This window comes from Ornithorhynchus anatinus, chromosome 17, assembly GCF_004115215.2.
Source record: "Ornithorhynchus anatinus isolate Pmale09 chromosome 17, mOrnAna1.pri.v4, whole genome shotgun sequence".
NCBI classification, from domain to species: domain Eukaryota; kingdom Metazoa; phylum Chordata; class Mammalia; order Monotremata; family Ornithorhynchidae; genus Ornithorhynchus; species Ornithorhynchus anatinus.
Window position 1 is genome coordinate 22087547 of NC_041744.1, and position 26454 is coordinate 22114000.

The 26454-nt window shown below is 64.1% G+C and overlaps 1 protein-coding gene across 5 annotated transcripts in view; it reads left to right on the forward strand.

Moving 5' to 3' along the window:
- Nucleotides 1-22554, forward strand: part of SZT2 (SZT2 subunit of KICSTOR complex) — a 32254-nt gene extending 9700 nt beyond the window's left edge. For 3 of the 5 annotated variants that reach the window (XM_029082014.1, XM_029082016.1, XM_029082018.1), the window contains exons 20-72: nucleotides 70-184; nucleotides 257-376; nucleotides 755-925; nucleotides 1568-1638; nucleotides 2200-2311; nucleotides 2477-2656; nucleotides 2787-2973; nucleotides 3458-3573; nucleotides 3851-4055; nucleotides 4173-4302; nucleotides 4503-4595; nucleotides 4712-4793; nucleotides 4976-5293; nucleotides 5450-5591; nucleotides 6170-6277; nucleotides 6713-6776; nucleotides 6905-7093; nucleotides 7330-7563; nucleotides 7710-7902; nucleotides 8150-8230; nucleotides 8635-8890; nucleotides 9174-9273; nucleotides 9422-9551; nucleotides 9801-9953; nucleotides 10079-10181; nucleotides 10416-10521; nucleotides 10830-10941; nucleotides 11411-11529; nucleotides 11756-11920; nucleotides 12248-12332; nucleotides 12557-12727; nucleotides 13152-13301; nucleotides 13550-13722; nucleotides 13922-14088; nucleotides 14247-14344; nucleotides 14909-15041; nucleotides 15245-15378; nucleotides 15624-15721; nucleotides 15825-16001; nucleotides 16113-16392; nucleotides 16531-16610; nucleotides 16735-16845; nucleotides 17044-17264; nucleotides 17428-17530; nucleotides 17753-17833; nucleotides 17963-18037; nucleotides 18626-18839; nucleotides 19696-19891; nucleotides 20008-20130; nucleotides 20242-20668; nucleotides 20760-20876; nucleotides 21571-21639; nucleotides 21819-22554. In XM_029082014.1, the coding sequence (XP_028937847.1) occupies nucleotides 70-184; nucleotides 257-376; nucleotides 755-925; nucleotides 1568-1638; nucleotides 2200-2311; nucleotides 2477-2656; nucleotides 2787-2973; nucleotides 3458-3573; nucleotides 3851-4055; nucleotides 4173-4302; nucleotides 4503-4595; nucleotides 4712-4793; nucleotides 4976-5293; nucleotides 5450-5591; nucleotides 6170-6277; nucleotides 6713-6776; nucleotides 6905-7093; nucleotides 7330-7563; nucleotides 7710-7902; nucleotides 8150-8230; nucleotides 8635-8890; nucleotides 9174-9273; nucleotides 9422-9551; nucleotides 9801-9953; nucleotides 10079-10181; nucleotides 10416-10521; nucleotides 10830-10941; nucleotides 11411-11529; nucleotides 11756-11920; nucleotides 12248-12332; nucleotides 12557-12727; nucleotides 13152-13301; nucleotides 13550-13722; nucleotides 13922-14088; nucleotides 14247-14344; nucleotides 14909-15041; nucleotides 15245-15378; nucleotides 15624-15721; nucleotides 15825-16001; nucleotides 16113-16392; nucleotides 16531-16610; nucleotides 16735-16845; nucleotides 17044-17264; nucleotides 17428-17530; nucleotides 17753-17833; nucleotides 17963-18037; nucleotides 18626-18839; nucleotides 19696-19891; nucleotides 20008-20130; nucleotides 20242-20668; nucleotides 20760-20876; nucleotides 21571-21639; nucleotides 21819-21962 (7782 nt within the window). In that variant the 3' untranslated portion in view covers nucleotides 21963-22554. The remainder of the gene's footprint in view (nucleotides 1-69; nucleotides 185-256; nucleotides 377-754; nucleotides 926-1567; nucleotides 1639-2199; nucleotides 2312-2476; nucleotides 2657-2786; nucleotides 2974-3457; nucleotides 3574-3850; nucleotides 4056-4172; nucleotides 4303-4502; nucleotides 4596-4711; nucleotides 4794-4975; nucleotides 5294-5449; nucleotides 5592-6169; nucleotides 6278-6712; nucleotides 6777-6904; nucleotides 7094-7329; nucleotides 7564-7709; nucleotides 7903-8149; nucleotides 8231-8634; nucleotides 8891-9173; nucleotides 9274-9421; nucleotides 9552-9800; nucleotides 9954-10078; nucleotides 10182-10415; nucleotides 10522-10829; nucleotides 10942-11410; nucleotides 11530-11755; nucleotides 11921-12247; nucleotides 12333-12556; nucleotides 12728-13151; nucleotides 13302-13549; nucleotides 13723-13921; nucleotides 14089-14246; nucleotides 14345-14908; nucleotides 15042-15244; nucleotides 15379-15623; nucleotides 15722-15824; nucleotides 16002-16112; nucleotides 16393-16530; nucleotides 16611-16734; nucleotides 16846-17043; nucleotides 17265-17427; nucleotides 17531-17752; nucleotides 17834-17962; nucleotides 18038-18625; nucleotides 18840-19695; nucleotides 19892-20007; nucleotides 20131-20241; nucleotides 20669-20759; nucleotides 20877-21570; nucleotides 21640-21818) is intronic. The other 2 variants (XM_029082015.1, XM_029082017.1) reach the window with 2 other exon arrangements.
- Nucleotides 22555-26454: the final 3900 nt, after the last annotated feature.

Sequence of the window (26454 nt, forward strand, 5' to 3'; positions counted from 1 at the left end):
GTGGAGATGGGGGCGGTGACGCGGGAAGGGGCCAGGCCTCTTGGCCACAGCCGCCCACTGTGCTTCCAGCTCTTCCCCCGGGACGGCGCCTGCATCAGCTCCATGCTGAGCTTCGAATATCTGAGTCAGCTGTGCCAGAACAAGGACTGGAGCCCACCGGGCCCAGAGCCCCGGGGACCTGATGGTGAGGGGCCCGCAGCGAGGCGGGGTGGGGGCGGGCCGGGCAGCTCAGAGCGCCTGACTCTCCACCTCCCAGTTTCAGGGTCAGACCGAGTTGGGGGCCCTTGTGTGCAAGAGATCCCATTCCGTTTTGACCTGATGCAGCTGTTGCTCCGGTGCCAGCAGATCCAGATGTTCTTCCTCCTGCTCTCCAGAGGTGACTGCCCCACATCTCAGAATCCCACAGGCCCAGCCCCTCGCACAGTCTCCACGTTTGCATCGTTTCCGAAGACTTACTCTCTCCCCAGACCTCTTCCGTAGATTCTCCCGGCCTTTCTAACATTCCCAAATTCCCCCTGGCCCCTCTCGCTCCAATCCCTCCCAGTGGGGCACGCCCCTCCTCCCCGGGCTCCCCGCCCCATTCCTCCCGGGCCTTTCCATCTCCATCATGGTGAATTGTCCCTTTCTGCCCATCTTGTCCCAGGGGGACGCCGGGGAGGAGCGGGACTGGTGAAGGGAGTGGGGATGATAACTTGCCGTATTGGTTCTGGAAGATTTCTGACATGCGTGTGTATACTGTGTACACGCTGCCTAGAGCCAGAGGGCCATTCCCCGGAGGGGCTGCCGTCTCCCCCCAACGAGATGCTGCTCGGTCTGCTGCACAGCTGCCTGGGGCAGGAGCTCAGTGACCGGGAGGTGCCGCTTACCAGCCTTGACCACGCCGCCTTCCTCCACCAGGTGCTGCAGCGCCCACACCAGGGCCCAGGTGAGCCCCCTTGGTTTCCCCTCAGCCTTCCTGAACTCCTTAGCTCCTCCCAACCCGCCTCAGTCTCCCTCGGCCCCCTTGGACTCCTTCAGCCCCTTCGACCCCCCTCAGCCCTCCTCAGCTCCCTCAACAACCCTGGGTCTCCCCGACCCCCTTTTGGTTTCCCCCTGGGTTCCCTCAGTCTCCTGGCCCTGGGTTGTCCCTGAGAAGCGGAGCCTCAGGCCTGTCCCTTAGGGTCAGGGTCGGGGAGAGATGTCTCTGTGCTGTGGAGCTCTGTAACCCTAACTGTCTCCTGCAGCGTGGCCTAATAGAATGGACACAGGCCTGGGAGTCAGGACGTGGATTCTAATCCTGTCTCTGCCCTTAGTCTGCTGTGTGATCTTGGGCAGGTCCCTTAACTTCTCCGTGCCGTAGTTTTCCCATCTGTAAAACGGGGATCCGATTCTCGTTCTCCCTTCTCCTTCGATTCTATGCCCCCTAGGGGACGGGGACTCGATCCAACCGGATTAACTTTTATCTATCCCGGCACTTAGAACAGTTCTTGACACCCAGTAAGTGATCGACAGGCAGCTTTCATACTACCTCTCCCCGGCTCTCTGGTTCCGGAGTCGCCCCCTCTGACTACGGCCCCTTTGCCCCCAGATTCTCAGGACCAAGACCAGGCAGACGGCAACAGGGCACCCGGCAGCAGAGATAACCTCCAGACCCCGCCGGTCAGCACTGACCCCCTGGGCCTCCCCATCCCCATCCTGGTCTGGTTGTGGACTAGCCCCAGTGATCCTTTGTGATCCTCCTTTGTGATCCCCCTTTCATGGATGGTGAATCACGGTCATCCCTCCTTCAATTCTTAACTACCCTCTTTCTCCCCTTTATCCTTCGTCCTCTTCTTCCTCCTCTCCTCCTCTTCCCTGCTCCCCATCTCTGCCCTGACACCCCATTCTCTCAGCCCTACCTTTTACTCTAAGTGGCCCCCTCTCCCATCTGTCATTCAGGATTCCGCCCCACCTAACCCTTTGCCTCAGATGCCTGACCCCACATCTGCCCTCAGCCCCCTGTTTGTACGGCAGCTGCCCAGTTTTGTTTCTGAACCCCCCCCCCCCCGCCCCAGACGCGGTCCTGCTATCTCCCTGCCTGCAGTGGAGTCTCCAAGATCTCCATCCCGTCAGCTCTAGCTGGGTGAAGGGGTGATTGGCTAGAGGGATCAGACCATGAGTCGCCAGGGGAGAGAGCCTGACAGGTGGACGTGTGGGAAGGTGGACTCCTGTTCCATGCAGGTCTTGGGAGCCCCGGAGCCCTCCGAAGACCCCCCTCCCCAGTGGCGGTGCTATGCCCGTCTGGTGAGTCCCCAGCACCTGATCCTCACATTCCTCCCAGCCACCCTTTCAGGTAAGACAAGGCCCCCCGTCCACCTCTCCAGCTCCCACGAGCGCTTTCCCAGCCAGCCCTGGTCCCCGGACTGCGCTTGGTCGTCTCAGGGTGGGGGTTCTCTTACTCCCTGCTCGGGGCACCCGAAGGGAGTGATTGGGTTCTTCCCCTCCATCCCCGTGGCAGACGTGCAGTGCCTGGTGCTCTCTGGTACGGAGCAGCTGCTTCAGAGCGAAGCTGAGCTCGGGCAGGCCCAGCTGGAGAGGCCTGGCGGGGCAGCCCCAAACGAGGAGGAGCTGGAGACCCCGGATGGGGCAGAGGCGGTCCAGAGCCCCCTCCCCACCCTGAGCGTCACCCCCGCCTACGGTAACGAGGGCCACGGACACTCGAAGGGGGAGGGCGGTTGGATGAGGGCAGGGGGTCGTGGAGGGCTGTGGAGGGCTTCGGGGCGTGGGTCCTGCCAGAGCCAAGCCCCTTGAGACTCTCCCTGTCACAGACGGGGCCCAGGAGCCAGCGCGCAGGGCCCCCCAGGCCTGGTTTGGCAGGCAGTGGTCCCAGGTGGAGGGGATCGAGGGCTCCCGTCCCCGCTGCCCTGCCTACGTCTACAGCTGCTCCCTGGACGCCCTGAGGGAGCAGGCGGTCAGTGCCCAGCCCCCCCGGCTGCCGCGAGACCTCGTTTTCCCGTGAGTTTTCAGGGGGCACCGGAAGGGAAGGATGTGAGGGGCTGAGGCAGGACGCCACCCCCCCCCCCCCCCACCGCTGCTGCCAACCCTGCCGCTTTTCCCCTGATTCTTCTCCCAGCTGCCTTCACCCCATTTCTCTCCCCACCCCGGCCGGCGTCCTCGTCCCGTCTCCATCGCCTGCGCTCCCTGCCCAGTCTTCGACGGCCCTCGGGGCCCGTGGGGAGCATTGGACCAAAACCATTGCTCCCTCCCTGTCCCCAAATGTCCCCAACGTCCCCCATTTCTTGGTCTCCCCTTGGAGATCCCCCCTCTGGTTTCCCACCAGCGCCTCTCTCTCCCCCCGGTTTGGTCGATTGGATGGTGGGCGGCCAGTGGGAATTGTTGAGGTGACGGGGGCGGTCAGGGTTGAGCGGGATTGGTGGTAGGGCTTGGGGAGTCCAGCATAGATTTAAGCTGTTGGGACATCTCCCCCGACCTCGCCCAGGTGCCAGTTCCCCGAGTGCCCGTCTCCCGATGCCGTGTGGCTAGACCCCAAGCACAAGGATGTGGCTCACCACTGTGCCTTGCTGCAGGAGCACTCCCAGCGTTGCTACGTCCGTGGTGAGGGCCCGGGCGTGGGGGCCTCTGCGGGAGTGGGTGGGGGCACCAAGTTGGGCAGGGAGGGGGCTGGCCCCGCGGGCTTCAGGCCAAAGGACCTGTGGAGCTTTGGGGTCCTCCGAGCTCTGGGCCCATCCCGTGGGCCTCCTTGGGGCCGGCGCGCTGGCCGGGGCCTGGAGCGAGGGCTGGGAAGTCGTCGCGCCCGGCGATAGGGTTGGGCACTGGTGGTAGCATGGTCTGGGCGTGGCCCCCTGAGCCCCACGTTGTCCCCCATGCCCAGGGCTGTTCCGGACCCTGCAGCAGGGCCTGGACGTCAGCTCCTCGGACCTGCTGATGGCCGTGGATGCCTGCGAGGAGCTGCTGCAGGAGATGGACATTACGCCCTTCCTGCTGGCCCTCCGCTTCGAGGGGGGCGCCCCCCCGGACCCTGAGGGCGGGAAATGGCCGGGGCCTCCCGGCGAAGTCGTCCGAGACTCCGAATCCAGGTGAGCATCCAGCTCCCGGTCCCCTGCCATTCCTGCCTACGGTTTTGCTACCTTCTAACTATTCCCCTCCCCTACCCCTATTCCCTCTCGGACTTTGTTTACCCTCTCATCGGTCAGTGTGGAGGCAGCGCCTGGCAGAGAACCCAAATCCCCAAGGTTCCCCCGGCCCTCCGGTCCCGAGGTTCCGCCGTCGGATGCTGGCCGGCCCTCTCAGCGGGGCCACGTGGACCTGCACCGGGTCATCCAGGTGGGTAGGCGGGGGGCCGTGGCTGGGGGCGGCGGTGTGGAGGAAGGGCAGAGTCCGGGGGTTGTTGGGGACGACCAGAATTGGGGGCGGCGGTTGGAGAGGAGTGGGGGTTGTGTCCGAGGAGGAAGCTGTGGGGTCCGGGGACTGCGTGAGCACTGTGGGCGGGGGCGTACCGGCGGAAACGCTCTGGCCATCTCCAGGAGAAGTTCCTGGAAATCAGCCACCTGCACTTCCGAACGGTGCCGTCCAATCCGCACTACTTCTTCTACTGCCCTCCGTCCATCAAGCGGGAGGTGAGGCCTCCCTCCCCGGCCCCGGCCCCGCCTCTACCCTTCCCTGTCCCCCAAATGTGCGCCCCAGTCTCCGTCCTCCCTCCCTCTTGACCCGTTCACCCCTTCCCCTGCCCCAGGACGAGGGCTCCCAAGAGCCGTCGGGCAGGAAGGTCAGCGATGACCTGGAGCTGTCGGAGGCAGAGCTGGCGGGCGAGGAAGGTGGGTGACCAGGCTCGGTGGGTGGTAGAGGCTGGGAGGCGGGGAATAAAGGGAAGCGGGACTTGGCCTGGAAGTTGGGCAGGGATGGGGCTGGGGGCGGGCTGAGGAGAGGCGGGGGCCGAGGAGAAGGAAGGGGCTGGCTGATCCTCCAAGCAGCAGGGGCCCATCTGCCACCCGTGCAGGGAACGTGTCCGGCTGCTGCATCGCTACGGAGAGCGACCCCGAGCTCGAGGTGGAGTACCGCGAATGCCGGGAGTACCGGGAATGCCAGGAGCAGCCGGACGCGGGGCCGGAGCGACCTGACTCGGAGTCCCTGTCGGACGGGGAAACGGTGAACCCCGACGAGGAGGACTCTTTCAGCATCCTGGGGGGCGACTCGCCCACGGGACCCGAGGCCCCGGCCCCTGACCTGCCTCCCCTCTTCCTGCACCTCACTTGCTCCGTGCGGCTCCAGGGCCAGCACAGCTCGGTTCCCGTCTGCTCCCTGCCCACCTGCCTTGGTGAGTGAGTGAGAGAGAGAGAGAGAGAGAGAATGCGGGCAAGCAAGCCCGTGTGGTCTCTCTGCGGGGAGGGGGCAGGGGGACGCTTCCAGGGACAGCACAGCTCTGTACCCATCTGCTCCTCTACCACCCCTGCCCTCATTGACCCGCTCCCAGGCCAGGTCCTGTCGTGTCTGGAGAGCCCCCCGCTCGGCGACCGCGTTCCCCTGCAGGATCTCAGCGTCACCCTGGACTTCTTCATCCTCACACTGCCCTTGGAGGTGGAGGTCGCCCCCCCAGCTGACCCGCAACACCACAGGTGCGGAGTTCATCCGTCCGTCCACAACCAGACTCCCAGGACTCGGCCTGGGCCTGATTGGCTCAGGTTATGGCCCAGAGGCCTCTGCCCGGGAGAGAAGTGGGAAGAGAGGGAGGGTCGGCCCTGGGAAAGGTGGGGAAGGTAAGGCTGTGGTGGGAGGAGAGAAAGTGTTGGGGGTGGGTGGGAGGGGACCTGGGTGGTGAGGTCGGTCAGGAGGGGAGCCTGAAGTTCACCCTGGGACCAAGAGCTTCAGGAGTTTGGAATTTGCCAGGGTCCAAGTGTGTCATCCACCTCCCCTACCACCAGCACCCGTTTATGTGTGCGTACACACGCGTACTCCCCCCTGCTTTTCCCCCAGTAGTCACACTCCCCACATTTCCTGGCTGGAGGCTTTGATCCCAGTGGGCCCCTTGTCCAGCCCTCCGGTGCCTGTGGGATCCAGATCCAGCTTTCCTGAGCCTGAACCCCCAAACTGAAGGCACAGGTATTGGGGTCATGGGGTCTCGCCAGGGCCCTCCCAGTCAGGAACACTCCCGGCATCTCCTCTCCCCACTGGGGCCTGGCCGACCCCACCACAGATCCGCCTCGGAGAGCAGCGCCTCCTTCCCCCGCTCCCCCGGGCAGCCATCCTCCCTGCGCTCGGATGATGACCTGGGTCCCCCACTGCCGCCCCCCGGAGAAGAGAGGTGAGGACTTCCGTGCGACCCCGAACTCTCCCCCGACCCTCCCAAATCAAGGGTGGCTCCTCTGCCCTCACCCTTTGTTTTCCGGGTTATTACGCTCCTTCCCACAACCAATCTCGGTCTCCCACATGGCTTCTCTTCTTGTCTCCCTCCTCCTCGTCCTTCAGTTGATGTTATTTATTGAGCGCTTACTGTGTGCAGAGTACTCTACTAAGCCCTCGAGGGAGCACAGTACAACAGAATTGCTAGACCTGTTCCCCACCCATAAGAAACTTACAGTTTAGCAAGGGAGACCCAGGTTATTATAAATGAATATATCATGGTCGTGCCTGAATGTAAGTGCTGTGGGTGAATACCAAGTGCTCAAAATGGGTATTGACACTCCTCCTCCTTCTCCTTCTCTACCTTCCTCCCCTTTTCCCTCCTTTTCCCTGCCAGGCACCCAGGACTGTGTGATCTGCCGGGGCCGCACAGACAAGCAATCGAGACGACAATGAGCGAAGTGAGGCCTCCTCCTCCCCTCCTCCTAACATCCTGAGATTCCCCCCTCACCCCCACCTCCCGGCATCATCCCAACCCTGTGGGAACGCCCCCCCACCCCGTGACCCGGCTTTTCTCACATCTCCCCAGATTGGCTGGCTGCTGGAGGATGAGATGGTCGGGGCCCTGCGGCGGGCGGCCGGAGGGGTGGACAGCACCTCCCTGCAGCGCGTGGCCGTCCATGTCTACAACTCGCCCGGGCGGCCCAGCTGCCTCCGCCAGGCCCTGCCTCTCAGCTTCGTCTTTGGCCCGGAGCGCTCCCTCGCCCGCTTCAAAGAGGTGTGCCCCCGCCCCGTCACGGGCCGCGGCACCCCGCTGCCCCCGGTCTTCTGATGGTCCCCTTGGCCTCCCCCCTTTTCTGCCCGCCATTTCCCTGAGCTTTCACCAGGCACGCCCTTCCTCCCACCAGCCCCTAGTTTCATTCCCCCCAGCCGAAGTGGCACCACCCGAGGATCAGCCTGCCCTCCCTCTCTTCCTCCTTCCTTTCCTCCCTACCTCCCTCCCCGACTCCCCAGGAGTTCCGGCGTCTCCACCTCCCCGGTCATAGGCTGCAGGAAGATGTGGGCAGTAACTTCTTTTTTGTCACCGTCGTCGACCAGCAGCTGGCACCGCACGGGCCCCTCCCCGCTCCCGGCGCCAGAGGGGCGCTCTCCGGGCCCTGGGCCTGGCTCACCAGGGAGGATGGGCCTGGGGGGGTGGAGTCAGAGGAGTTACCGTCCGTCCCGGACAGCCCGCGGCCCCCTGCCGAGGTGAGTCTGGGGGTCTTTCCTGGGGGCAGAGGGGATTCTGGAGCTGTAGAAGGGACAAAGTGGGACCTTTCTTGTGGGCCCGGGGGCCAGAGGGGAAGGCATCCGGCATCCTTCCTCTGGGTTCTGAGGTCTCGTTATGATGGCAGGCGGCGGCAGCAGGACCAGCGGGAGCGATGGTGGTTGAAGTCCCGAGCCCTGGGTTGTTGCCAGGTGGCCCTCTCCGCCGAGACTTCCCGGAGGACACCGCCCCCACCAGCGAGCCTCTGCAGAGGGGGGCACGTGTCCTCTTCCCTGGTAGCCCCCCAAGCCTGCCAAAGCTGGGGGCACCGAGGGCAGCAGGTGAGGCAGAGTGCGGGGGTGGAGTTGGACCATCGGGGGACCCGACAGCGAGGAGCAGTGAGGAATGGGCCTTGGGCTCTGCCTCCCTTCCTGCTCCCGTGCCCCTTCGCCAGCCCCTCCTCCTTGCCCCGAATCCTCTTTCCCTCTACCCCTGCCTTGGCCTCTCCTGGCTGTGCCCTTGCCCTGCCCGGCTGCCCCGGATCCAGACCCCGTCTGCCGCTTTCCCCTAACGCCCCCTCCTCTGCAGGAAGTCAGCAGCCGAGCCGTGGCCTGAGCCGAGGGCCGAGCCTGGTGTCCAGCCAGGGGAGCGTGGACTCTGACCAGCTGGGTGAGCCGGAGGCTGGGGGTCAGGGCCGGGCCTGGGATTCTCCCCATATCTGCTGCGCGACCTTGGGCAAGTCACTTTACTCCTCTGTGCCTCAGTTACCTCGTCTGTAAGATAGGGCTAAAGACTATGAGCCCCATCAGGGATGAGAACTGATTACCTTGTATCTACCCTAGCGTTTAGAACAGTGGTTGGCACGTAATTGGCACTTAAGTGCCATAATTACTATTATTATTATCATTATTCGGGGCCAGGGACTGGGGTTTGGTGCTGGGGGCTGGAGTCGGGGGCCGGGGCTGGGATTTGGGGCAGGGGACCAGGGCAGGCTGGGGATTCGGTACTGGGGGCTAGGGGCCGGGCCCCGGCGTGCGGGCGAAGCCGGGAGCTGACTGCCGGGTTTCTGCCAGGATACGACGGCGGTAGCAGCAGTGACGCAGAAAGCGAAGGGCCACCACTAGCCCTGGAGGACCTGGGGGCCCCCCCGGGGTCGAGGGCACCGGAGTCCCCGGGACCGCAGCCGGGAGCAAGCTCCCCCATTCATGGCACCCCCAGCCCCAGGACCCCCCCGAGGTTGAAAGAGCATCCCCCGCCGCAGCTCCTGCCCGAGTTCTGGCTCATTATCCAGGTTCTGCAGGACCGGGTGGAGCTGTATGCCCACGCACGGTGAGGAGTCACAGGACGGGGTTAGTGAGGGCACCTGGGAAAGATTAGGGGTTATGTGGGAGGTGCGGGGGAGTCTTACACTTTCCTGAAACTCTCCAATTCCCCTCCGTGGGACCCCTCCCTGAGACTTGGCCATACCCTGCCCATAAGCCACCCGGACCCCCGGCCTCTCTGATCTGCCTGTGCCTCACCCGTAACCCACCCATGCCCTGCGCATTACCCACCCGTAACCCACGCATACCCCACCCGTACCCTGCCTGAGTGCCACGTGTCCCCCGGCCAGGAGCCTGAGCCGGGAGGAAGAGGGTCCGGGGGCTGAGTGTCGGCGGCTCCAGCAGCTCCTGGTGAGGAAGGTCGGGGAGATCTGCCGGGAGGTGAACCAGGTGAGCCGCGGCCCCTCGGGGCGTGAGCCCGGATGTCGGGGAGGGCGGGCGAGGGAGCGTTGGGCTGGGGCTGGTTTGATGGGGGTGGGCCAGGAGAGGGAGAGGTGGCCCTCCACCCCAGCCTCACATCTCATCTCCACCCGGACAGCGCCTGCTTCTGCAGGACCTGCATGATAGCCACGTGTGCAATTCACTCCTCGTAGCTGAGAGCGAAGAGGATCTGTGGCGCAGCGAGGCCCCCTTCCACTCACGCCAGAGGGCACTGCTGGCCAGCGACGGTGCGGGCACCCGCCGAACCCCCTCCCGCCCCACTTCCCGACTTCCTGTTTCACCGGCGGGCCCGTGCCCGGCCTTCTCCGTCCCCACCGGCCCCTCACTGGATCCCCCCAGTACCGCCCCTCCCTGAGCCGAGACCAAAAGGGGTGGGTCCCATGCCCAGGGACGGTTGGAGGGAGGGAGGGAGAGGGCGGTCTCTGGCCCAGGCGGGGTCCAAGCCAGCGCCCGACCATCCGCCCACCCGCCCACAGACTACGCAGCGGACGAGAGCTGCCAACCCCGGGCCTACCTGGCCGCCACCATGCAGTTCGTCCCGGGCCACTTCTCCTGCGCTGTCGTCTGGGCAACCGTGATCCGCGTCCACTCCCGGCTCAAGATGGGACCCAACATGGGAGTGTCACGGGGTATGTGGGCTGGTGGGGTGGTGGGACAGACCCGGAACCTTCCCCTCCCACCCTTGGCCTGACGGTCTCCCCCCTCCTTCCCCGTGACCCCCTCCCCGGGTGACGTGGACCCTCGTGTCCCGCAGCCATTCAGGCCCTGCGCTCAGTGCTCAACGCCTTCTCGGTGGTCAACAGGAAGAACATGTTCGTCTATCAGGAGCGGGCCACCCAGGCCGTCTACTACCTGCGGTGGGTAAGGCGGGGGCGGGGAGGGTGGCGAGGCAGACCGCCCGCCTCGGGATAAAGTCGGGGGCTGGGGGGCCGAGGGCCCAGGGAGGAAGTTAACCCGAAGCTTGGCATGGCCGTCTGGAGGCCGCTTCTGGAAATTCAGGTCCCACACCGGCTGAGGCCTGGTTGGGAACTCCCTCTGTGGCCTCTAACCCCGTAGCCCAGGCCGTCTCTGATCCTCCTGTCCACCCCCAGCCTCTCTGAGACGTCGTGCAGCGGCAAGCCCTGGGACCCGGACGCCCCCGCCCCATCTCTAGCCCTGGCACGTAGCCAGGAGCCCATCTGCCCTGAGGAGTCCCTGGCAAGTGTGACCCCTCTGCATCTTCCAGTAGGGCTCAGATCTGGGTGGGCCCTGGGCCCTGTGGGCATCTTCCGGGGGCATCCCCGCCATGCCTGCCCAAACCTGCCCTGAGCAGACTGGGTTGACGGGGAGGTTCCTCCCCTCCTTTCCCCCCAACCTCTCTCCCTCTTTCCCTCCCTCCTTCCCCTTCCTCCCTCCCGTGTCCTCAGTGAGTGGCGCGAGGGTCCCAGAAGGCTTCCCCCTGTGTCTCCAGGCCCGGGTCTTGACGGTGCCCTCCCGGCGGCCCCCGCCACCCCTGTCTCTCCCAGGACTTTCGCTCTGTGACGGACGGGCCCTCGCCCCGCAGTTCCGATGCCACGCGCCCCGTGGGCCAGGTGGACAGACACATCCAGCTGCTGGTGCACGGAGTGGGGCAGGCCGGTGAGCACGGATGGATGGAGGGACGGACGGGGGGAGGGAGGAGGGACCGGCTAGCCATCGCTTGGGAAACTTAAACATTGCCGAGCAGAGTTGGGTAGGGAGACATGGGGCAGCCTGAGACCTTGGACGCCGGGGCTCTCGCTACCCGAGTTTGAGGGCCGGCACTCTTGGGAGCAGCGGAGGATGGGAGCAGCGTGTGGGACGGGGGTCTCGCCTCCCCTCGGCCGGGACTTTCACGTGTAAAGCAGTTGTGCGGGGCTGAGGGGAGGGTCCCGGACCTCCCTGCCGGGTGTTTCTTCCCCTCTCCATTCACCCCCAACCCCGCCATCCATCCGTCCACCCATCCTTCCTTGCGGTCCTCCATCCGTACGGCCCCCGCGACCCCCGGCGTGCCGGCCATCCTTCTGCCCCGCTAACATTTGTCTATCTGTGCCCCCCGTCACGCCGCCCGTCGTCCGTCCGTGCCCAGGTCCCGAGATCACGGAGGAGCTGGTGCGGGCTCTGCGGCGGCGGCTGGATGAGGCCACCCTGGACATCATCACGGTCATGCTCGTGCGCAACTGCAAGCTCACTCCGGCCGACGTCGAGGTGGGGCCTGGATCCTCTCGCCGCCGGCCCCGCGGGTCCCGGCCTCTCCCCTTCCGCCTCCCAGACCGGCCGGAAAGGACCCCCTCAGCCAGCCTCCCTCCCTCCTTCCCTCGGAGCGGGGCCGGGGACCGGGAGCCCGAGCTGGGGAGGGTGTGTCCACGGGATGAGGGATAGCCAGGAAGGGCCGGCCCCCTCCCCAGATTGACCGCCCCCCTGCCCCCGGCAGTTCATCCAGCCCCCCGGGAGCCCACCCTCGGAGGTGCTGTACCTGGCGCTGCCGGCCCCCTGCTGGGCCGGGCTCCCCGCCGTCGCCTGCTACCTGCGTCAGAACCTGCTCAGCTTCCTGCACACGCCCAAGTACACGGACAGCGACGGCCAGCACCACTTCCAGGTGAGCCCCTCACCGGACCTGCCCGCCGACTGAGGCAGGGGTGGTGCCTCGGTTTCTCCTGTAGGGGCCCCGTAATTGCCCTGATCTCCATCCTCCCTCTCTCCTCATCCCAGCCCTTCCTTGCCGCGGGCTCCTCTTTCTCTGGGTGGCTCAGTCTCGCCTTCCCGGGCTCGCTCACCGGGTCCCTCGGCACTCCCAGCCACATGAGAGAGGCCTCTGGGGGATGCCCCCAGCTGCACTCTTCACTCACCCCCTGCCCCCCCCCACCGCTAACCCCCTTTGACTCTTCCCTCCAACCCTCTCTGCCTTCCCTTCCTGCACCACCAGCATCCCTTCCACACGCACAGCAGCCACCCGGACCTGGACATCTACCTGTACAACAAGCCGGGGGGCCAGGGCACCGGGGGGAAAGGTACGACCTCATCGTGTGGGTGCGCTGGTGGATGGATGAGGCTCACAGGGGAGCAAGAGGGGGCGGGGAGTCTCGAGGGATGGCAGGAGGGAAGGCTGATGAGGCACAGGTGAGGAAGAGACCAAGGCTGGGGGGCAACGGTGAGCGTGTCTGGGGCAAGAGGCTGGCATCACGCTGCCACTCTGGCCTAACAATGCCACTCCGGGCTCTCTGCCTGGGCACAGGAGTCGCCTGCATCGCCCTTTCCTTCGTGGATGAGGGAGGGGCCCCCATCTCGCTGACACTCTGGGTCCCCCCGACTCCTCCGGGCGGCCCTCCGGACCTGCTGCGGGAGGACGAGTTTGAGAGCCTGACCAGTGTCACCCGCTGCTCTGTCCCCTCGGACCCAGCCGCGGGTAGGCACTGCCCTGGGGTGGGGAGGCCGCCTGAGGGGCTCTGCCCTGCCCGGGCCACCCCCGCCCTGCCTCTACCAAACACCCCCCCCAACACCCAAGCCCGGCCCTGTCCGGCTCAACCTGACCCTGCCCGGCTTGACCTAAGCCCGGCCCTGCCCAGCACGTGCCTGGAGGGTAGGGGATGGACCTCGGGGAGAGGGTGCGGACATGGAGGGCAGGTGGGGTTCCTGGCTGGTCCTGGCTCCCTGGGACTTGGCTGTGCATGGGCTTTGGCTGTGTCCAGTGCCCATCCACCCAGCGGGGGCCCAGGCCAGGGAGGGGCTGGTCCAGGGGAAGCTTGGGGAGCGGTCGGGGGGTGAGCTGTCTCACGCCCTCTCTTCCCTACTGACCCTCCTCCCTCTCCTTCCTCCCACCTCCACCCCAGGCCCCGGCCCACGGCTGCGGCTGGACATCTGGGAGAAGGGGCACATCAGCCCCCTGCAGCTGGCAGAGAGACTGCGGGGTGCCGTGAGGCACGGCCTGGCTGATGCCGTGACTGAGCTCAGGGTGCTGCCCACCCCTCTGGCCATCGACGGTACCAGTCTCCCCTCCTCCCCGCCCTCTGCCCCTGCCAACCCCCGGCCCCCAGGGGGCCCCAGTCCACTGTGGGTCCAGCCGGGAATCGTACCTGAGCTCGGGATCCCCCCATCCCGTCATCCTCTCATCCTCGTCCCCGTGGAGGATGGAGAAGGAAGAGAAGGCAAGGGGCCCCTGGGTCCGGCAGGTGAAGCGGGTGGTGGGAAGAGGCAGGGGCCAGTGTGCTCAGGTCGACCAAACCCGCAGGGAGCCAGAGGAAGCCAGCGGCACCCGAGACGCAGGGACTGGGTCCGAAGGGGTCTGGCCCAGCCAGTCCCGGCCCCCTGCCCTTTCCGGCAACTCCGCCCCCTGCCCCACCCCCCGGGGAGCCCGTCACCCCCACCAGCCGAATGGGACGGAGGAGCTTCTGGGACATGCTGGTAAGGGGTGGGGAGGCTACCGGAAACTGGATGGGAGACCCCAGGCCTGGCGGGTGCTCGGCGGGCTGGTGGATGGCGGCGAGGGCACCCGGTTCCCTCATCCCGTCCCCTGTCCTTGGCCCTCTGCCCCCTCCCCCAATTTTGGCTCCCACCGGCCCCGACTCCAGCCCCACCCCTCGCTCCCGGCTCCCTGCCGCAGAGCAAGGCCGAGTCTGGGGACCCCGGCTCCCCCAAGACGACCGACGACATCATCCTGGAGCGCCCGGAGGAGAGCCGCAGCCGGAGACGCCACAAGACGGAGAATGTCCGTCCCGCCGTGGGACAGGAGCGGGCAGCCCCCCCGGACCTGGGTGCTCAGGGACAGAGGTGTGCTTCAGTGGGCCCCCTAGGCCTCTCCCGGGCCCTCTGCCCTCCTGCCTGGCTTGAATGTGCCCTGCCCTCGCAACCAGACCCTCTCCCATGACCGACCTGTCGCCCCCAGATGCATCCTCTAGCCCGACTCTTCTGCCCACCTGTTCCCTCAGGCGCCGGGCTGTGCAGCTGGAAGAGGGAGAGGTGGGGACCCTGCATCCCCTATATGCCCAGACGGTCCAGCGCTGGATGGAGTTCAAGGCTCGCTTGGGTGAGGACCCTTAATCCCTGACCTTTAACTTCTGCGATTCTTGTACTGGAAGCCCCCCAGAGAGCAGGAACTTCTCCCGGGACATCCTCGGTGCACAAAATAAGTGCACAGATAAGAGTGGTGCTATTTGTTCAGCATTTTCTAGGGGCCCAGCACTGTGCTACGCGTTGTGGTAGACACGAGACAATTAGGTCAGGCACTGTCTCTGTCCCTCATGGTGCTCATGGTCCAAGATGGCAGGAGAAGAGGTATCGAGTCCCCATTTTGTAGATGAAGTAACTGAGGCGTAGAGGAGCCAAGCGACGTGACCACGGTCACACGGCTGACGAGTGGCGGAGCCGGGATTAGAACCGGGGTTTCCTGACCCTCAGGCCCGGGCTCTGTCCGCTAGCCACGCCACAGCAGTATCACTGCGAAATAATCTTAGTGATGGTGGCCCTTCCGTGCCCCTGCCCCGTCCCCTGCCCCCCTGCTCCTCGGGCCCACTGCCCTGAGCACCCTAAGTCCCTCAGTCCTGCTGCCACCTCCGCCTCCTGACCCCTGAACTCGGCTCCCTCCCCCCAGGTTGCCCTTCCGTCCTCGGCAGCGCAGCCGAGGTGGTGTCCCGGTTCCTTCTCCCATCCGTCCTGTCGGAGCTCAGCAGCTTGATCACCTCCCTGGCCCCCGACACCAGCGTCCGCATTTTCCAGTGCCTTCCGTGAGGGGCGGCCGGGGGGGGCTGGCTCGGGTCTGGGGGAGTTTGGGTGTGTGTGAGTTGGGGGCGGTGTGTTGACTACCAGCCTGGAGAAGACTTTTCCTGGGAGGCTGTGGGGGTGGGGGGAGCTCGGGGCCCAGGGTGGGAGGCTGAAATCTGCTGCTCCGGCCTCCACTGACCTTGGTCCTCTTCCTCCCCGCCATCAGCAGTCAGGAGCCTGTGACCTTTGCCCCCTGCTCCCTGGGGCAGCTGCGCCCACCGCCCCGGCCCGCGGCAGAGCAGCAACTCCTCGTTCTGGGGCGCAGTTTTCCCCAGTGGCGCAACCCGACGCAGCAGCAGGGTGAGGGAGGATCGGGTAGGGAGAGGGGTGCCCTCTGTCCCCGCCCCCCTGAAGCAGCGGGAGGAGGTTTCTGGGGTGCCGTCGGTCCCTCGTCCTCCGCCTTCTCGTCCCCACCTGGCGGGGTACCCCTTGGCCCGCAGCTCCAGAGGGACACCAGAATCGGGTCCAGAGGCTTCCCCCGCAACCCGCTTTCGGCCGAGGGCTGAGGGGGCGCGCCGGGGCTGGTGACACCCTCCTCCCTACAGCCCCCAAGGCGATGCAGCGGTTCGAGCCGTGGGGAGCGGGCCCAGGGCAGGACACCCCCCGCCAGAGATTACTGCTGTTGCGGGTCACCGACAGGAAGGTACCGGGGGCGAGGCTGGCCCAGGAGTGCGGGCGGGGGCCCGGTGGGGACTGTCCATCTGGCTGCAGGGTGGGGTGACCCCTTCTCCCTGTGCCCCTGCCAGCTGCAGCTGCTGACCTACAACTGGTCAGCGGACCTGGGCGCGGCGCTGACCCGGGACCTGGGCCGCTTGGTCCAGTGGCAGAACGCTCGTGGCCACCTCGTCCACTGCCTGCTGAGCCAGAAGCTCGGCCTCTTCCATCACTACGGCCACCTGGACTCGGCCGGCCACGAGGACAAGGTAGCGGGCCCTCCGCCTTCCCCAGGCTGACGCGGCTCGCCTGAGCCGCCCGCCACCCCCGGCCTCAAGGGTCAGACCCTGGGCCTGAGATGGGGGCTCGCTTCGTTCCAGGAGCCGAACCCGTTCCTGACCCCGTCCCTGGAGGCGGAGGCGTTGATCCGCAGCGCCGGGCCACCCCCGAGCCGAGAGTCCGGTCGGCCCGGCGGCTCCGCCCGCGGGGGGCCCCCGCCTGCCTCGCTCCCCCAGGACGCGCTACCCTTCGATGAGGCCCTGAGGGACATCGCGGCCGCCCGGCCCAGTCTCCCTCTCCCCGGCCCCGAGGCCCGGCCCCCCGACCCCGTCACGCACCACGGCAACCAGTTCCTGGAGATCAAGAGCTCCGAGCGCAGAGGTGAGGGTCTGGTGGGGGTGCCCGGAGTAGTGAGGGGAGGGAAGTCGAGGGAAGGTGCTGATGTTGGGGGGGGGGCCCTCTGGGAGTCAGGGATTTGTCTCTGAGCGGGGATGCGATTCCCCATCCTTGCCCCCGCAGAGCTCGAGCGGCAGATGAAGATGGAGAACCTGTTCGTCACGTGGCAGCAGCGTTCCGCCCAGTCCAACATGCCCATCAGTGTGAGCGGGGGCGGGGGGGTGCCGGGGGCCCGGGCTTCTCCTCAGACCTCAGCTGGATGGGGGTGGCGGGGGTGGGCAGGCCACCTCGGGACGACCCATCTCCCTGTTCTGACGTCCGCCACAGGCCGGGGAGCTGGAGACGCTGAAGCAGTCGTCCCGCCTGGTGCACTACTGTGCCACCGCCCTGCTCTTCGACCCCTCCGCCGCCCGGCAGCACGGCCCCCCCGAGGGAAAGGTGGGCAGGGGTGGCGCCGGGGGGTGGGGGTGGGGTGTCGGGGAGGCTGTGGGGGAAGCGTGGACGCCAGACCTGGGCTGGTCCTCCCCTCCGCCCCATCGCCCTGGGGACCCCTAACCTGCCGGAGAGGGGGAGGACGGAGGAGGGGGTGTGACCCGTGACCGGCCGACGACCACCCGCCCCCCCCAACTCTCACAGCGCCGTCATCGATCCAACGACTCGGGCAGTGGAGGGAGCGGTCGTGAGCGGAGCCAGAGCTGCGAGTCGGGGGACCCGCCCCCCTGTCCCGGGGCCCGCGCTGCGGGGACGGAGCCCTGGCTGCGGGAGCTGAGCTCGGCCTTCCTGCTGCAGTACGTGCAGTACCTGCAGAGCATGGGCTTCATCCTCGTTCAGCTTCGACCCCCCTCGCCTCCCCGCAGGTCAGAGCCCCCCGCCCAACGTCCCGGCTGGGCGGAAGCGGGTGGGCTGGGGCGGTCTTGGTTCCCTCGGGAGTCGTCCCCCGCCCCCCGCCCCCCAGCCCGGGCCCCGTCCTCCCCGTGACCTCCCCCGCCAGCCCTCAGCCCGGCCCGTGTGTTGATGTAGCAGCGGCGGCGGAGGCAGCCGGCTCCGGGCGCTGGCCGTGCTGGGCACCGAGGGCCGGGGCTCCTTCTCCTGCCCCAAGCTCAAGGCTGACGGCAGCCCCAAGGTGAGTGTGGATGCTGGATGGCCGGGGGCCGGGGTGCGGGTGAGGCCGAGGGGCAGCCGATGCCGAGCGAGGGGCCGGGGGGCGGTCGCGTGGCTGGCCCTCGTCTCGCGTGCTCTCCACCTCCCCCCTGCACCTGCCTTTCTCCCCTCCCAGCCTTCGTTTCCCCCTCCTCATACCTCTCTGAGTCCTTCTCCTTGACCCCACGTGGCTTTCCCTTTGCAGGGTTCCAGCTCACAGGTGACCACGTACCATCTGCAGCGGGCCCTGCCGGGAGGGATCGTCCTCATGGAGCTGACCTTCCAGGTTGGAGCCCGCTGTCCCAAGGGCACCCAGACCTTACCCTCGCCCCATCCTCCTCCTCTTCCTCCCTCTCCCTCCCTGCCTTCTAGGAGCACAGCTCCACGCGCCCCTGACTGGCACACTTCCCCTCAGGGCTGTTACTTGTGCGTGAAGCAGTACGCGCTGGAGTGTTCCCGCATCCCCATGGGGCAGTCGGTCAACTCCCAGGTACCGGGCGGGGCGAGCTGGGCGGGGCCGGGGCGGTGAGGTTGCACTCTCTGGCGGGGAAGGAGGCAGAGGGCAAGAGTTGGGCATTGTGGTATCTGCACTGAGCTTGGGGCTGGTGTGGTGTTGGCTGGGGTGTTGGATGGGGCATTCATTCATTCATTCAATTGTATTTATTAAGCGCTTACCGCATGCAGAACGCTGTGCTAAGCTCTTGGGAAAATACATTCCCTTCCCCCAGCGAGCTCATAGTCTAGAGATGGGGAAACAGACATCAATATAAATAAAATTGCAGAGAACTGCTGTGGAGATGGGTCGGGCGGCAGGGCAAAGGGAGCAAGTCAGGATGACACAGACGAGAATGGAGATGGGAAAAGTGGGGCTCGATCTGGGAAGGCCTCCTGGAGGAGATGCTCCTTCAACGAGGCTCTGAAGCTGGGGAGGGTATTGGGCGGGGCGGTGGGCTAGGCTTGGGTCTAAAACCTTGAGGCGTAGCTCGGGCCGGGCTGGGATTGCTAACCCGCGCTGGAAGTCAATTCTGAGCGGCCCCCCGACCTTTCCTCTCCCATCCGCTGCGGGCCCCGCCCCCAGCTGTCCATGCTGTTCACGGAGGAGTGTGACAAGGTTCGCGACCTCATGCACGTGCACTCCTTCAGCTACGACTTCCACCTGCGCCTGGTCCACCAGCACGTGCTGGGCTCCCACATGGCGCTGCGCCAGGGCTACCACCTCACCAGCTTCCTGCGCCACTTCCTGGCCCACCACCCCGACGGGCCCAAGTTCGGCCGCAACCACGTCTACCAGGGTGAGCGGGGGTGGAGCGGGGCGAGGGCTGGTGGGCGGGAGGATGAGCAGAAACCCACGCACCCTAGGCTTTTGCTTCACTGGCATCTGTCTTCTAGAGGTCACCCCATCCATTCCCCTGATCTCTAGACTGGGCGGCATCCCGTCCTGTCCCTTGGCCCTCAAGTCACAGAGTTCTTCCTCCCGCCTAACTGGAATTTGTCCGTTCTTTCCACCTTATTCTTTGCTCGGTGGAGCTGGAGAACAAATCGGGGGGGGGTGAGTGACCCTACTGTGGTCTCAGCTGGGATTCTGTCCTTTCGAGCAATCGGCCCGTCTCATTTTTCGAGCACCTCCTGTGGGCCAAACTCTGTACTGAGCGCTTGGGAGAAGTCTGTAGATCTAGTAGACAAGATCCGTGCCATCGTGAGGTCACAGCCTAACCTGGAGATGGACACAGAGATCCCTCGCCTGCCCTCTTCTCTGGCCCCCGCCGGCCTGCTTTCTCCCTGTCCTAAGGCTGCGGCTGGGGTCTCGCCAGGGATCAGGGGCTGGCCTCCCCAGCAGTTAGTCCTCTCTCACTGCCGGCTAGCCTGCTCTCCCCCTCGGCCCTCCCGGCCCAGGACTCCGTCTCCGCCGAAGGGCACCACCAGGCTTTGCAGCGGGGTCCAGACCAGCCCACAGTCCCTCCGGGCTCTTTCCTCTGACCCTTCGTCCTCGTGTCCCGACCTCTTCGGACTATTAGTCCACAGATCGGCGTCCAGAGTGGCCCCGTGTCTCTGTGATGGGCCCCTGGGCCCGCTCCCCTAGTGGGGAGGGCTAGGGGCCAGGTTGGGGGGCCTCTCCCCGGACGTGTTGTGACCCCGCTTCTCCTGCAGGGACCATGGAGCTGCCCACCCAGCTGATCGCTGCCCACCAGCTCTACAACTACATCGCCGACCACGCCAGCACCTACTCCATGAAGCCCCTGCGTATGGCCCGGCCTGTGGCCGCGGCTTCCAGCGGGGGAGACGGCAAGAAAGGGGGGCCGGGCCCTGAGCAGAACGAATATGCCCTGGTGTCCGTCTGGAACAGGTGGGTGGGCCCGGGAGAGGGCGTGGGAGGTCCCGGGGACCCCAGGCTGCCGCCCGTCCTCTCCTGCCCGCTACCTGCCTCCCTCTCCCTGCTGACCGTGGCCTCCGACCCCCTAGCTCGGGCTCATACCAGGACTCGGACGGGCTGCGCCTGCACGATGACTTTGATGTGTCCCTCCTGGTGTGTCACAGTGCCGCCCCGTTTGAGGAGCAGGGCGAGGCGGAGAGACACGTGCTTCGGTGAGGGGCTGAGAGGGCTGGGCTCAATGGGCAGGGGAGTGGGAGGGACCCTGAAGATGGGCAGCGGGAGGGAAGGTGGCCGCCCCTGCAGCTCCGTTTCTCCCCTGGCAGGCTGCGGTTCTTTGTGGTACTAACCAGTCAGCGGGAGCTGTTCCCCCGCCTGACGGCGGACATGCGCCGTTTCCGCCGGCCGCCACGCCCTCCCCTGGAACCGGAGCCGCCCGGGGGCACGGGACGGGCGGGCGGCTCCGGGGAGGCAGCGGGGCCTGGTCCATCCCCGCGCCCCGGGCCCGTGCCCACGGCCCCGCTGTTCCCGCCCCTGGCGGCAGAGGTGGCGGCCGCCCGGGAGCTGCTGGGACGTCTGGTGCAGCGGGCCGGGGGTCACTGTCGTCGGGACACGCTCTGGAAGCGCCTGTTCCTGCTGGAGCCGGCCGGGCCCGACCGGCTGCGGCTGGGTGGGAGGCTGGCCCTGGCGGAGCTGGAGGAGCTGTTGAGCGCCGTGCACGCCAAATCCATTGCCGAAATCGACCCCCAGTTGGTGAGGGGTTGGGGGCCAACTGGGAGCGGTGGGGGCGGTGGGGGGCCGGACTGCAGCCCCCTGATCCCGGCTCCTCCCCGCCCCGCCCCAGGACTGCTTCCTGTCCATGACCGTCTCCTGGTACCAGAGCCTCATCAAAGTTCTGCTCAGCCGCTTCCCTCAGAGCTGCCGGCATTTCCAGAGCGTCGATTCCGGGACTCAATACCTGGTGAGAGGCCCCCTCCCAGAGGCCCCGCTGTCCCCCGACCTCTCCCTGGACACTCTGCACCTGCGGGCCATCCAAACCAAGGCCCTAGCTAGCCCAAGGGGTCCAGAGTACCGGGGGCGGCAGAGGAACTGGAAGACACGTCTCATCATTGAGGAGGGGTGCGTGTTGGGGGACTAGGTGAATGCAGAAAAGCAGACCTAAAGCTTCACTGACCAAACATAAACGTATGTCTCTCTACCTGAGAAAAAGGAGGGCTCAAGCCCAAGCAGATAGGGTGGATTGACCCCTCCAGCTTTGACTCAGTGTGTAGAGTGAGCTGGGCCAGCAACAAGTTTGGGAAGACTTCCTGGATGAGGTGGGCTGGTTCGGTAGAATTTGGAAGGACGGGAGGGGCGTGATTTACTGGCAGAGGATGGGGAGGACATCCGGGATGGGAAATGGTGGGTGGTTTGTGTCGTCGTGTATGCACCTATAGGAAATGCTCCCATCTGCCGAGACCCACATCACTGTTCCCCGACAGGAGCCCCCTCCCCTCTCACCACCGTCCTGTCCCCGGTGTGACCCCACCGCCTTGTTTCCTGAGGCCTCTGCCCACTAGTGAACCCCACCATCCTCTCCCCACCACGGCCCCCTTGTCCTCTTCCCTGGGTCCCGTGGTCACCGTCCCCCAGTCTCCACTGTACGTCTCCCACAGGTGGTGCTGAATCAGAAGTTCACCGACTGCTTTGTGCTGGTGTTTCTGGACTCGCAGTCCGGGAAGACGGTGAGAGGCGAGGGGGGGCGGAGGGGCCGGAGGAGGGCCGAGCCGGTGGGGAAGGCGGAGGGGGGGCCCCCTGCAACTCTCCCACACACGCTCGCTGGCTTGGTTCGCCAGGCGAATGGAGCTGAGGTCCTCATTGGTGACCGGGCAGGGCGGGCCATGATGCACCCCTTCCCTTCCAGAGCCTGACGGTGGTATTCCGGGAGCCCTTCCCCGTGCAGCCCCAGAACAGCGAGAGCCCCCCGCCCCAGCTCGTCTCCACCTACCACCACCTGGAGTCCGTCATCAACACGGCCTGTTTCAACCTCTGGACCGGCCTGCTCTGAGGGGATGTCCGGGCCCGGCCCTATACCCCTCACCATCCCGTCCCCCTCCCCAGCTGCGACCCGGACTCGGGTCCCTGACTGGTCGATGGGCGGAGGGGTGGTCCGGATAGGAACGGGGCTCCTGAGATGACTGACTACCGAGCCGCAGCTGCTATGTCCAAACGGTGCAGGCTCTGAGGGTTGGGGGGCTCCACTGGTTGCTTCCCAGGAGCCCAGCAGGCCTTTACCCGTGTGTGGATGGGGAGTTTGCTGTTCCCACCGTGGCCTTCAGCAGTCATCCCTCCAACCAGACCCGGATGAAGTCTCCCTGAATGATGGGCAGCTGGCCGTCTGTCCGTCCATACATCCTTACCCTGGGGGAGGGAGGGAGGACTGGAGCCGCTTGGCTGGTCTGCCCTTTCCCGTCTGCCCCCGTCCCTTTTACCTTTCCCCTTTACCACCCACGCAGAGGCGCCCAGGGCTCTGGTGATGCCCACGTGCCGGAGGGCCCGCGGGGCGGGGGCCGGCAGGGCTCGGCCTGGGAGGCGGGAGGGTTGTACAGTATGTAGAAAGCTGAAGGGTCATTTTTGTAAATAAAGTGAAGTGCAGTATTTTACCGGCTCCGGTCATTTCCTGGGCACAGCTCCTCAGGGGTGGAGAGGAGGGGGTGACTCACGGTGGCGGCGGGGGAATGCAGATGGATGTCTCCTCCTCCGCCCAGTGGCCCAGTCCCAGCCCCCCATCCTGCCCTAACCCTGACTCTGCCTTCCTCTGCCTCCAGTCTGTCCCTGTACCCTAAGGTCACGCTCCTGCCCCGCTCTTTGAGCAGGGACTGTCTCCCACTTAAATCTCACTCGTCCAAGCGCTCGGTACAGTGCTCCACCCGTAGTAGGTCCTCAGTCAACGGTGACGTACCTACTGGAGACCGTTCCTGCTGAAGAGTGCCTGAAAACCATGGCTGAGAAGCTGGTGTTGGATCCCGTGTCGGGTAATCTAGATGAAGAGGGCCCTCGTGCAAGAGGGGTAGAGTCTAAAGTGGGCGGCCGGTTCAGAGGTGAACAGAAATCGGAAAAAACAAGGCCCTAATTCCCTGGAATGTGCTAAATGAACTTTCCTCCCGCCGCTCACCTGGTAGACCGTTTCACATTCCCTCAGGGCCTCCGGGAGCAGCTGAGGCCATGCCACCAGCCTTCTGGGGTACAAGAGAGTCGGCTGGAAAACAGGAGGAGGCGGTTGGTTACGGTATTTATTCAGCGCTTCCTCTCTGCCAAGCCCTATGGAGAGCCAGGAGCATAGACATGGGAGACAGGAATCCCTTGTTCCGGTCCCAGCTTTGTCACCGGCCTGTTGGGGGACCTAGGGCAAGTCATTTCACTTGGTTGGGCCTCGGTGAACTGATCTGTAAAATGGAATTGATACCTGCCCTTCCCTTCTTCCCTCCCCGTGACTGCAGGGCCCAGGTGTGATGGGAGCTCTGCCTTGGTCTGCTTGTCCTTCCTCTACCCCGAAGTCCAAGCTTAGTAAATATCACAGTCACCAAGCATTGAGAGAAGATAAGCTGGTTGCACACACTCCCTGTCCCACCCAGGACACTGCACAATTAGGAAGAGAGGAAAATATCCTCACAAGCACGGTTTGGGCACCTAGGTGTTGCTCTCAGAATGCTGGTGGTGTTGGGGACGCAGCCGGACCCCTATTTCTTGTGCCGCCTCTCAGACGAGTGGTCAGTCCTTCGTGGCCATGGGGCTGAACAGCCACATGTCAACGGCGTTTCGTTTGGGCTGAAAATCACCCAACCTTTCTCTGGCCCAGCCCAGCCCAGGGTGCCCGATGGACTTAATGAGGCAGACAAGGCCACCTCTGGCTGGCTTTGTAACTCATCAGGTCGGAGGGAGATTTATGACTGCTACTGGGCAGGAAAAGGTCCCCAATTTGGTCATCCTCCCGAGATAAATTTTTGCTCTCCTGTAAACCTTCAGGGTTTGGAGACGTCCCGTTAAGTTTCTCAACAATTTTTCAGAGCACTGTTCTTCCTCTTCCTCACGAGCATCTCCTTGCTCTGATGCGTTTTACAGATTTGTACCACGAAGGGGAAGAAGAAGATTTCCTTGCTTGCCCAGGGAAGGAACAAGATTGGACAAGTGGGTCTGTATTTCAGCCAGTCAGTAAATTTGTGCCAGTCTAATCTGTCATCCATCCTCTTGCTATTTCTGCCGGACCCTGCTCTGGGGGCCCTGTTGCAGCCACCTCATGGATTTAAGCTAATTGGGCTGAAACTGGGCACCGTGTCTGTGTGCGCTCTGGGCTCCTGGGCACTGTGTCTTGCCCTGTTGGGAGCCTGCAGGGGTGCACTGGGGGTAGAGACGGTATCTTCATCCTCCCATCAGCTGTGGGAGGGGTGTGAGGGCAGCTGTGAGTTTTTAAGTGGTCCCCACACAGCTGCGTGAGACTCAGCCTTGACCCCAAAACCTGTTAGTTTGAGCCTGATTCATTCTCTCAACTCCCAAGTGAGGCAGACTCTCACACCGCAAGGGGTCATTAGTCCAGCAACCCCCTTCCCCCGCCTTCCTCCTCGTCTTCCTCCTTCGGTGCGATGAGCAAATCCACCCAAATGGCGGATGTCCAGCCCATTTGAGGAGAGATTTCCTCATCTCGGGCAGCCAGCGTCAGGGTCTTAACAGGCCTCACTTTCAAATGGCACTGAGTTCTCTGGAAAAGTTGGAGACGGTCGAGCTACTTGAGCTGTCTTGTGCTCTCCCAAGCTGTGTGGTACCAGCTGTATTCGATCCTCCCAGTCGCTTAGTAGAGTGCCCCATGCACAGAAAGTGCCAGGAAATACCATTGATTATTTGATTGCTGTGAACGGATACCTAACAGAAAAGCTCACAAATTCCTCAGAGCCAGAGAACAGGGTGTCACTCTGGGCAGAATAGTCTAGTAGCAAGAGCACAGGGCCAGGGGTCAGGCCCTCCCCAGGTTCAAATCCCAGCTCCTTCTTAGGCGTACTGGGTGACCTTGGTCAAGTCACTTCACTTCTACAGGACTCAGTTTCATCATCTATAAAATGGGGATAAAATACCCACTCTCCCTTCCCCTTGACTGTGAGTCTGGTGGGGGACAGGACCTGTGACCAATCTGATTACTCTAGCGCTTACCACGGTGCTCTTTCAAGTAATAAGGGCTTAATAAATATGATAATGATTGCAAATAGTCATGGAAGGGAATGGTAAGCCCCGTCGTCATCGATGGTATTTATTGAACGCTTGCTATGCGTAGAGCACTATATAAAATGCGTGGGAAAGTACAGTGCAACTGAGATGGTAGACATGCTCCCTAACCACTATGAGCTTACATTTTAAACTCTGGGAGGGTCGCTTCTCTTCATGCCCGGTGGTTTCTATCTGAACATTACCTCCTTGGGCCGGGCTCGTAGCTGGCAGAGTGGTGGCTACTGGCTCCCCACTACAGCTGACCACTTGGTGTCAGTGTCTGGCAGCGCACTTTGGAAATGCTCACACCTTGAAAGAGAAGGAGGAGGAGGAAGAGAAGGATGAAGAGCAGCAGAAAGGGCAGCGGTTCCTGGAATGAGGGGCAGGTCCTGGAACATTTTATCTCTTGAATTGAATTGATCCCATCCCCAGCCAGCAGCAGGCTCTCCTGGCGATCTCAGGAAGGAGTCATTCCCAGGGAAAGGGGATGCTAGGGAAAGCTGCCCTCTCCACTGCTAGGCCCTTTCCGATCAATCAGTCAATCGATCGATGGATCGATTATTGGGGCCGTCGTAGTAGTCACAGTACTTCCTGAACCCTCGGGAGCTACAACAGAATGTCTTGAGGAGAGGGGAGATGGGTGCCGGGAGACATTGCGGGAGTGTGATCCGGACAGCGGTTGTGGAATATGGACCGACGTGGGGGAGAGGCTGGGGGCAGGGAGACCGGTGAGGAGGCCAATATCAGAGCCCAGTGGCGATATGACGAGTGCTTGAGCTGCAGAAGCATCTGTGAAGGGGGAAGAGGAAGGGGTGGATTTGGGAAATTTTTTTGAGGAGAAATTAGCAGGGTTTGGCAGAAAAGTTGAGAGTACAGTCAGAGTGAGGAGTCAAGGGAAGTATAGAGGTTGTGGGCTTTAGTCTCAGAGAGTGTGATGGCTTCAGCAGTGGAGGAGGAGAGGTTGAGAGGAGGGGGGGGTTGGGGAATCTGGCTTCGAATCTCAGCTCTGCCACTTGCCTGCTATAGGATCCTGGACAAGTCACTTCACTTCTCTATGACTCAGTTTCCTCACCAGTGAAATGGGGATTCAGTACTTCTCCCCTCCCCCTTAGACTGCAAGGCCTCTGCGGGACAGGGACTGCACCCGAACTAATTATCTTATATCTACTCCAGTGCTTAATGCCGTGCTTGGCATCTAGTAAGTGCCTAACAAATGCCACAGTTGTGATCATCCTCATTATTATTTTCATTATTATTGTTATTAGGGGGAGATGAGGCATTCAGCTTTGGATATGTCAAGTTGG